Genomic DNA, 10,397 nt, shown 5'->3' with positions numbered 1-10,397 from the left:
CTGTCAGCACAGAGGAAAGGGACAGGGTGCATGTCTGGGTGGCTCAGCGAGGCTGGTGGTTGTGCAGAGCCCCGGTCAGCCCTGCCTGGCCCCTGCCTGACCCTAAGTGGAGCTGGGGTGCCTGGAAGCCTGTGTCATGCCAGGGCTTGGTGTTCAAGAGGCCAGGGAAGGGTGACGGGCAGGAAACGCACCGCACTCCAGGAAGCAAAGCCCCGAAGGCACACAGAGCTGTGACATAACATCTGCAAACCTCAGCTGCTTCCTCAAAGGCTTCGCTTAACCTCAAAGGAGGAAGTGCTGCTCCCCACCGTGCCACCTCCCGCCCCATGGACATGCCCGGGCTGCCCTCCCACAGCCAGCTGTGGGAGATGTGGAGCTGGCACTGGGATGCCCTGGGAAGGCTGCCCAGGCCTCCAGAGGGTCTCTGTAGCACAGCACAGGGCTGCAGCTGCACAGGTGGTGCCGGATGCACTGCTCCCAGAGCCTCTGCCCGACGCCTGCTGGCCCAGCAACATCCACCTCTTGAGCTGCTTTTGTTTTTAAGCCCCAGTTTGTTCCCTGGCAAGGAGTAGGCAGGAAAAGAGAGCTCGCTCCACCCCACACTGCATCAGGTGCCCAGCCAGCCATTTGCCTGTGCTGCCCCAGCCAGGACCCAAGGTCTCTGCCCAGCTCCCCGTGGCTGGGTGGTTTCACAACGTACCAGCATCTGCACTAGATTTATAGGAATATTCGTGTTCCTTCATGTCTCTAAGGGGTGTGCTTTCGTCTCTCGGTGCCCATGTTAGGAGGAGAGATCCCCCACACCCCCAGCACTGTAACAAACCAACATCAGCTTTCTAAACTGTCCTTCAGTTTGGAGAGTTCTCTCGGTTATGATTTGCGGTAACAAGTGTGGGGAGGGTGTCCCTTACCTGCAGAGCCACGTGCAGACGCCAGGAGCCTGCTCAGGGCACGGGGTGATGCCGGGTAGCCGCTGCAGTGGGGTGAGCTGGTCCAGCCTGGCTCAGTTCCATGGGCGAGGAGCTGCGGGCTCAGGATGCTGGCACATTGCACATACCTGGCAGCAGCAGCAGCGGTGGCTCTCCCTGACTGTTGAGAAAGCTCAATTACAAAAGAAGGAGAAGGTAATTAGCTGCTTGGCACATCCTGCACACCCTCCACTTTCAGCATGAGTTTGCACAAGGTCAGGCTTTCCAGGTGGCTGCCAATGGGGCCGCCGCAGCCTCCCCGACCCCAGCAGCCTTCGCCCAGCTGGAGAGAGCAGCTCCTGCATGCCAAAACCTAAATGCCCATCCTGCCTGGAAGCGCTGCCAGCAGCAGGCTAAAGCAAGCTGCCCATCATTGCAAAGCCATCAGCCCTGGACACAAGGCCCAGCTTTGCATCAGAGCTCAGCTCCACAGGCAGCCCTAGTGTTGTCCCTACAACACTTTCCCAAAACAGGGCTCAGGGCTGTAAGGCCCTCTCTCCCCACCTACCCCTGCCAGACCCATCTTCTGCAACATCCATGAGCTCATCCAACACAGCTGCTCTGCAAAGGAATGGGGCTCTGCGAGAGAAGGTCACAGCATCCCTGAGCTGGCACCGTGGTCACCTGCCTGCAGCCCCAGCCTGGGCACTGAGCCTGCCCGGGCACCAGCTACTCCTGCACAGCCAGGCATCCAACTGCCCCTGCCCACGTGGCAAAACCCAGAGGCAGCCTGCCATGGGCAGCCCTTGCTTCCCTCTGAGCTTCCCCTCGGCCCCGCTGTGAGCTCCCGCCAGCCGTGAGCTGGGGCTGCGCAGGGGCACACAGACCGAGTGACCCGAGACACGGGCGCACCTCATGGCCCTGTCACCTCACAGGCAAACTCTTCTCCTTTCCTCCTCCACCTACCAAAACCTCCGTTTAAAAACAAGCCGGTGCAACGCGGAAGAGTTGGGCAGCGAGCGGGACCGCCGTGGTTCCTCTTATCAGCATGAGAGGAGCAGAAAACAATCCTGCCCTGTCAGTCAGTTGGCTCCTGATAAGCTATTTAGTGACAGCAGGTGAGTCACCCTCCAGTGGCAGATGCTCAGGAGATTACTGCAGGTGATGGTGCTGCTGATAGCCCGGGTGTTCTATTACAATACAAACCATAATTCCTGTTTCACAACTCCCAGTGTGGGTTTAAGGAGCGCTTGGGCGGTCCTGCCCCAGTTAGTGCAGCGCAGAGCGGCGCAGGCACAGGGGCGGCAGGAGCTGCCCGGGCACCGGGGCACCCGCAGCCTCTTGGACCGGAGGGTACCGGCTGGGTTTCTGCAGGCACGAGGCCCCGTCGGAGCGGGATGAACATGGTGAGTGACCGACAGCTTTGCCGGGCTCTGTCCCATCCCCGCGCACGGCACCAGGTCCCCGCGCAGCCCCTGCTCAGCAGAGCTGCTGCTCCCTGGCCCTGCCCTCCACAGCAGCCAGGACAGGAAGGGTTTCCCCCATCTCCCTCAGGAGCCGCCGTGGCTGCTGGATGGGGCGCTTGGTTATCCCCATGAGCCCTCCTCTCCCAGACCGGGACACAGACATGCCGCGCAGCGTGTCTCACCAGTCTGCTTGCCAAGGGCAACATGCCCTTCTGGGGAGTCCTATCCACCCCCAGAGAAGGGGCTGGTTCTTAGGAAATGCCTGGGCAGGCACCCAGCACCCCTTCCCTCAGTGCAGGGGACTGCAGACCCCTCTGCTCTGCACACGGGACACGCTCGGCTCTGCTTCCTGCGCTGCTTTATGCAAGCAAAGTCATGACCACCAAACCCCAGCCTGGCATGCAGCCCCTCCCTAGTAGGAAAAGCCTTCCCTACCACAGGGCAGCAGTGCCCTGGGACACCCCAGGATCACCCCATCTTCCCGCATTCAGAGCATCCAACACCTTCCCCAGGCTGCAGAGGGCAAAGGGCAGGAGTTGCCCCAGCCCACTCAGGTGGCAGGGGTGCAGGAGGTCATGGGGAGTCCACGGCTTGTGGGCTGGCACTGGCATAGCTGGAGTGCTGACTGACCATAGTGGTTTTAATGTGCTTCCAGAGAGTACAGCAAGGCACATCCATTAGTTCCGGTAGCCTTGGGTTCTCCAGGCAATCATGTGCTTCCACTCCACAAAGAAGTTGGCACAGCTGTTTGCCTTGCTTGGAGTTTAATTAGTGCAGCTCTTGCTTGGAGAGTGGTTTTGAGAGCAAGTGGGCAGTCACAGAGAGGCAGCCCTGACCCAGGAATCTGTGAAATGCTGGATGTTTCAGGACTGATGAAAACACAACAAAAGTCAACAATGGGCAATGCCATCTGTGTGGCGAGGTGGCCAGCACCAGGGTGTCATTCCTCTCACTTGCATCCGCACCAGACCCACACAGGGTGGTCAGAAAGGAGCCCGATGCCAGAGGACATGATGGGCACTAGTGTGGGTGGCTTGTGTGCAGGCAGAGGTGGCCACAGTGGCCAGAGCCACGGGCCCAGCTGCTAGCCAGGGGAACTGTTAGGATCCCATTACATAGGTCATGCCCAGCCCAGGCCTATGAGGACACAGAAGGTCGGCACAAGCAAGGACTGGCCCCACGTGCCCTCACTGTCTGCACTGCAGTGTGTAAGTGGTGGCTGGAGGAAGCTCCACCAGCGTTACAAAACTCCCAGGGCTCCTGTGGGAACCTGGTGCTGCAGAGAAGTGCCTTGAAGGGCACCTGAGATCCAGGAGACACACTCCCCTTCCCACCCTGCCCTCCTGCTCCCAGCACATCCCCAATTCCCTGCCACCGAGAGCCAGGCTCCGTGTCCCCAGGAGCTAACCTAGAGCTGGAACCCCTGGTAGCACTGGGATGCATTCGCCACAATGTGCTCACGCTTACTGTCCATGCCAGGCGAGCCTGGCTGTTTGAAGAAAGGCTCCTGGCAGCCCCATGCCCAGCACCCTGGCAGCACCCAGGCTTCCCCTGCACAGAACTGGCAGCCCAAGCTGTGCAGCAGGGCTGGGGTGGGGAGACAGGGCTTCCTGGCATAGGTGAGGGGCCGTGGCAGCTGAGCCAACAGCACATGAAAGCCAGCTTACCTTTGTGTGTTAGCCCACAAACAATCGCTTGGCATTCACCTGTAAAATCCTGCTGGCAGAGTCTTTGTGCACAGCTGAACTTGGCCAAATCCAGTGACCCAGGGAGGGAGGGCTCCACCACTCCCTCCCATCAGCTCTGTGCTGGAGCACAGCCCCTCGACAGCCCTCCCTCAGCCCTGGTCTCACCACACTTCTGTTCTCTAACACCCCAGCCTTCCGTCAGATGGCATAGGGGCTCTGCTCCCCCTGCAGACAGGGAATGCAATCCTCTCCAGCCCTCTGCTCCTTCTGACCTCAGCAGCCAGGGGAGCAAAGTCTTCTGGACCCAAACTGTCCCAAATCTGGACATTCTGCTGCCCCTCGATCTGTGGGGGTTTTGCAGTGTTCTTACTCTTCCTCACCTCTGTCCATGCTGGGAACAGGTCCCACACGAAAAAAAGCTCATCTTACCTGCTGTGGTAGAGTCCAGATGCAACAGCAGAGGAAAAGAGCTGGCTCAGGGCTGGAAGGGCATTCAAGGGAAAAGCATGTGTGCTGCTCTCAGCAGCCTCAGCAGGGCAGGAGCACGCTTTCAAACCGGGAAGGAGCTCTTCACAGTGTGGCTGCAAAACAGGGCAGCAGAAATGTAGCATCCCCCTGAACCCCCTCAAAGGGGCTCTGATCTTTGCCCAGCACCAACCCACCCACCGAGAGCAGGGCAGCTCCTTTGGCCACGGCTGCTTGGCATAGCTTACAGGACCTTTTCTGCCACAGCTGGGCACCTCATAGGAGAGGCTATGATGGGAAAAGTATTTTGAGGTGATTGAGCAGGATCAGTGCCTTGTTGCTCCCTTTCCCTAGCGCTGTCTGCCACCAGGGCTGTGTTTGCTGCGTGTCCTAGCAGCAGGACAGCCCTCCCACTCCCAGAGCCCTTGTTCCCAGAGGAGGGCTGGTTCCTGCAGCCTGCCAGGGAGGACTCGGGCTGTGCCACTTGGTTTCTGACTCAGCACTGGGCCAGCCAAAGATTATAACCCCTGTTGTGGCATGTCTGGGGGGCACAGCCCTGCAGGTACCTGTATTTTGACTCAAAGTTTCTTGGCACGTCAGAAAGTGCCTCTTTCGTAACACCTGCGACACCTTAAGCCTCTGGTGCACTCAAGGCAGTAACTCTATATCATGAAAAGCCAGTTACTGGAACTGCACAAGCAGCATGCAGGGGAACAATGTGGCCTGTGATCTTGGCTGACAGCAGAGCTGAGTGTAGCCACCCTAGGATGTGCCACCCCCCTTGCTGTCACCTCCATGCCCAGCAGCTCTAAGGCAGCCTCAGCTGTAGGTTTGGGCAGTTCCCCTGCTAGTGAGCCCTGAGCAGGGTGAAGGGTCAGCAGCCTCTGTGCCTGCTAATCTTCTGCTTTCTCTGGGCTGCCCTCCCGGACTGACTGATCACATAAGTTGTGCCCGTGGTGTGGGGTAGCCAGGCAGCCACAGACCCATCCCACTCACCAACTGCTGCAGCTCCATACCTGTTTTTCCCCTCTGGTTTGCAGGATTTGGCCTCGGAGCGGCTGAATGGCAGAGGTAAAGCCCAGGGGAGGCAGGGTGCTGGCGCTGCCAGGCTGGGCCCGGTGACACAGCGCCAGGCTGCTCTCTGACGCAGGTCCCAGCACGAGACACAAAGTCCCCACGCCGCTGGAGTCCTTCAAGCGGGTTGGCATCCCCGTGCTGGCAGCCGTGCTGAGCCTCGCCTGCCTGGTCGCCGTTGGGTTCCTGGGTACGGCTCCCTCTCTCCTCTCACCCTCCTCCCACTCCTGCTGGGAAAAGCCCTGGGGCCGCCATGCAGCAGGAGCTCAGCTCTACACTCGCCTTCCCTCCAGTCAAGGTGTACCTGGACTCCCACTACTATTTCTGCCGGCAGCCGCTGCGGCTGGTGCCGCTGCAGAGGGTGTGTGACGGGCAGGCGGACTGCCCGCGGGGCGAGGACGAGAGCCACTGTCCCCAGTGGGTGCCCGAGGGGCCGCCGGCCACGGGTGAGTCCGGAACATGCTGCCAGGGCCGTGCTGGGGCTGGGCTGCCACGGCAAACCTCCCTCCCCCTGCCCCAGCCCCGGTCACAAAGCGGGCTCCGTGTCTGTCTCCAGCCCGTGTTTCCAAAGACAGATCCATCCTGCAGGTGCTCAACAGGAACAGCGGAGCCTGGTCCTGCGTCTGCCATGACCACTTCAACCTGGCGCTGGCCAAAGCGGCCTGTGAGCAAATGGGCTACGGGAGGTACGTGGCTGCTTTCTCCACACCTCTCCTGCCCGCTTTAGCAATCCCTTTCCCATAAAAGCTCTTTTTGAGTGGCTCTCTGTTTACTTACGAAGCGCTCAGAGCTCTGTGCTAATGGTTTCAGTCCATCCTTCTTACACAGAGTGCCCTGAGCATCCCCAGGAGCTGGCCAGCCTCTGCACCAGACACCCTGGCAGCTTCCCACATCAGCACAGTGCTGTGCTTGGCTTCCCCTGCTCTGTCCCCAGCCCACAAACACCCTGCCCTGCTCCTACTCCTTACTTCACACTCCTCTCAGTCACCCCTACAGCAGATCTGGCCACATCTCCCAACAGCAGGCACTCACCTCATCTGAGCAGCCTCTCCAGGGGCATATGCAGAGCTAAGCCCAGGTCCCCCCATCAATGAAGCTCAGCAGGAGAGCAGGTGAAAGCTTCCCACTCTCCTTTTGAAGCCTCAGCAGTTGGCTGCGGGTGGGTGCTGCAGCTGCAGATGGGCTGGCCCTTACAAGTGGGCTGAAGCTCTAGGAGCTGAGATTGAGACCAAAATGGCATTTTCCAGTTCCTCAAAATCAGGGACTGGGGCTTTGAATGTGCCCTGAATGTCACAAGAGATAACCACAGGAACAACACTGAGGTCCCCCAGGAGAGGTCTCTCTTCCTTCCACATGCTCCTGGACCTGGTCCTGTGCTCAGTGCCAGTGCCCCCAGCCTGCCCCAGCCCTTCAGGGCTGCGGCACTTCCCTCATTTGGCATCTCTGTATCCTTGTCCCCAGGAACCCCCTTTTTCTATAGGCTCCTTCTCTTGCTCGCTGTTGCAGGCTTGACACTCCCTTCCTAAGTCCCTGCTTCCCCCCTTCTGACCACCAATTTATTAGGGCCACAAGCAAATGTTCAGCATCCCCTTGTAAAGCCTTAGCCCCTCCAGGTTTGGAGCTGGGTTTTGCCACGTTTGGCTCAGCCTGAGCCCAAAATCACCCAGTGCCCAGGCTCCTGGCAATGCCCAGCCCCGGAGCCTGTCCTGCCAGCCCCGTGGGCAGTGTGCCTCGGGCTGCGTGCCCCAGGCCCTGCCTGCTGACCCGTTCCCACCCCGTGTCTTGCAGCACTCCCACGTTCCGGGAGGTGGAGGCGAGCCCAGGGCAGCCCCTGCCCCCACGCGAGGTCGTGCTGACCAACGGCAGCCTCCAGATGCCCGAGCCGGGACGGTGAGTGCCGGAGCTGTGCAGAGCTGGCTGTGCAGAGCTGGCTGCGGTACCCCTTGCTCTGCTGGGAGCCACCGCGCCTGGCCGCAGAGCCCGAGCCAGCCCTTCTCCTCCCTTTCCCAGGAAATGCTTCTCTGGACGGGTTGTTTCACTCTTTTGTTCCAGTAAGTGTCCTGGGCCCCACGCCATCCTGTGTGCTCAGCTCTGCCCCAAGCCCTCCCCGGCTCCCACGCTGTTTGCACGAGAAAAATTGGGCTTAATCACTTCTGGCTTTCTTGGGAAGCCGGTACAAGCCTCCCAGAGAGTTGGAAGTGGCTGCCTGGAGCATTTGCTTTCACTGAGGAGTTACAGTGCTCTGCCCTGTGCACCGCAGAAGGCAGGGAAGGGATGGACTGATGTCAGCAGCTGGGGCTGATGGGCAGAGAGCAAAGGGGCATGTGCCGGCGTGCCAGGAAGGGGTGCCACAGGCCATGCCATGAGGGCTGGGGCGCCTGGGCCACGCTGCCCTCCCGGGAGTGGGTGCTTTTGCTCTCACGGCGTTGCTCGGCAGGAGACTGCGGGGACAGCATGAGGGCTCCGCGTGTGCTGGGCGGCAGCCCGGCCGCCATCGAGGCCTGGCCGTGGCAGGTCAGCCTGCAGTACAGGAGGGAGCACATCTGCGGGGGCAGCATCATCGGCCCCAGCTGGGTCCTGACGGCAGCACACTGCTTCAAGTGAGTGCCCACCTCCCCGGGCAGAGCGTGGGGCTGGGAGGGCTCCTTCAGGCCAGGCTGAGTCCCTCTGGGTTTCACATACTGCAGTTAACACACCTCTGCAGAGCTTTGTGCCGCTTGGGCCAGCAATGGCGAGCGGGGCAGGGCGTAGGCAGGGCTTTGCAGGGGAGAGGGGAGCGGTGACCGCTGTGCCTGTGCACAGGAACAACCCCATCGTTCAGAGCTGGCGCGTGAAGACGAGCTCCAACCTCCTGTCGGGCACCGCCACCCTCGCCGTGGAGAAGGTCTTCCTGGCTGAGGTGACAGCCACGTCTCCCAGGGATGACGACATTGCCCTGGTGAAGCTGCGGACCCCGCTGCGTGTCTCAGGTGAGACGTGGCCACAGCTTCTGGGGTGAGGGTCCCGAGTGCTGCCGGTGGCAGTGAGGAGCGGGATGGCAGAGTGATGCCTCACCCGGAGCGTGGCAGGGACACCTTCCTGTGCCTCACCCCTCCCTTCCAGACAGCTGCAGGCCCATCTGCCTGCCCTACTTCGATGAGGAGCTGGTGCCGGGCACACCGCTGTGGGTGATCGGCTGGGGCTACACGCAGGAGCACGGTGAGTGGGCAGTGTGGGGCCAGCACCCTGCCTGCCTGGCGGGACGCTGCCCAGGGACGAGGGCACGGTCCCCCCAGTGCTGCTTTGAGGAGGACACAGGCCGGTGGGCTTTCCCCTTGCGTGGGGCTGCGGGGGAGACCCTCCGAGCAGCTGCGTTCCACGCAGGCAAACCCTCGGAGACGCTGCAGCAGGCAGAGGTGAAGCTCATAGACAAGGACAGCTGCAACCTCGCCGCCTACCACGGGGATGTCACCGAGAAGATGCTGTGTGCCGGCCTGCCCCAAGGCGGGGTGGACACGTGTCAGGTGCGGGGCTGGAGACAGGGGGCTGCCCTGCACCAGGAGAGCCCCACGGCAGCTGGGGCCCGGGGGCTCGGCAGCCCCGCTCACAGCGTCTGTCCTCGGCAGGGGGACAGCGGCGGGCCGCTGCTGTACTTGGGCACGCACTGGCAGGTGGTGGGCATCGTCAGCTGGGGCCAGGGCTGCGGGACCCCCAGCACGCCCGGGGTCTACACCAGCGTCCGTGCCTACCTCAACTGGATCTACACTGTCCGGAGGGTCAGTGCCGAGCCACACACACGGCTGCTGTGGCAGGCAGGGTTTGGGGGGGATGGGGGAGGCTCAGAGCCCCCTTGGCAGCTCTGCACCCAGGGGAAGCATCCCAAAGGAGAGCAGCGTGGCTGTGGGGATGGGGCTGGCTTCAGCTGGCTCCTGAAGGATGCCCCTGTGTTCCTCCTGGTGCCGGCTGTCCTCGCAAAGCTTGCCACTCCTTCTATCTCTCCCTCCAGTCCGAGCTCTGAGACCTGCCGGGCTGGGTCTCACCTCTGCCCCCACGCCTCCCTCCCCATCCCCACGCGCTTGGCTGTGGGTTCCGGCAGCAGCTGGGAAATGGATCCCGAGCCCCGGAAGGTGAGCGGTGCCTCCAAACAAACCCTGGCCGTGGTGCAGCGTGCCAGGGCCAGCCCAGGAGGCAAAGGGCAGCTCGGAGCGACGGCCACCGATACCGTGAAGGAATCCGAGCGGCTGGAGCGCCCTTCCGGAGACAGATTAATGTGTTGCCCTGTGCTGACCCTGCTGCGGCAGGAAGGCTCCTGGGGGCGAAGCTGCTGTTTGCTTACTACTGTTGTACAGAGAGAAATGACGTTTGTGCTGGAGAGTACTCCCATTAAAAGAAAGAGTTTGGTTTTTCCACGCAGCCTCTGAAGCCTTTGTCACTCGCACTTGCAGGGGTATTTTTTGCTGTGCCAGAGCTGCTTTCCCAGCACAGGCAGGGTTTATTTGCTGGCTCTCGTGAACAAGCTGTTCCTGCACACAATGAAGAAAGTGCTGTGTGCACCTGGGCCGCTCAGCCAGACGAGCTGATGCCAACGGGGTCACTTTAAATTACTGTAAATAAACAGGGTGCTTAGGTGTTATTTTAAATGGGCTTTTTCTAGCTTAGCTTCAGCCTCGGTAGAGATCAGGGCCATGCAATGGGGCAGGGAAGGACCCTGCTTTTGGGGTGTCCCAGAGGGAGCAGTGGGTAGCAGGAATGGATGCAGCAGCACTTGCCACACGAGGGAAGGTGCTGTGCCCCGGCCCAGGGCTCACAACACAGCC

General features: G+C 61.0%; 1 protein-coding gene across 1 annotated transcript; it reads left to right on the top strand.

The window, feature by feature from the left end:
- Nucleotides 1–2,194: 2,194 nt before the first annotated feature.
- TMPRSS4 (transmembrane serine protease 4) lies at nt 2,195–9,985 on the top strand. Its single transcript, XM_062014059.1, has 13 exons — nt 2,195–2,314; nt 5,568–5,598; nt 5,678–5,791; nt 5,895–6,047; nt 6,158–6,287; nt 7,390–7,491; nt 7,612–7,652; nt 8,039–8,201; nt 8,404–8,570; nt 8,704–8,799; nt 8,965–9,104; nt 9,207–9,356; nt 9,587–9,985. The coding sequence occupies exons 1-13, from the start codon at nt 2,306–2,308 to the stop codon at nt 9,596–9,598; spliced, it is 1,308 nt and encodes a 435-aa protein (XP_061870043.1). The 5' UTR covers nt 2,195–2,305; the 3' UTR covers nt 9,599–9,985.
- Nucleotides 9,986–10,397: the final 412 nt, after the last annotated feature.

Source organism: Colius striatus, chromosome 23, assembly GCF_028858725.1.
Source record: "Colius striatus isolate bColStr4 chromosome 23, bColStr4.1.hap1, whole genome shotgun sequence".
Classification (NCBI taxonomy): Eukaryota; Metazoa; Chordata; class Aves; order Coliiformes; family Coliidae; genus Colius; species Colius striatus.
This window is presented reverse-complemented; position numbering and strand designations above follow the sequence as displayed.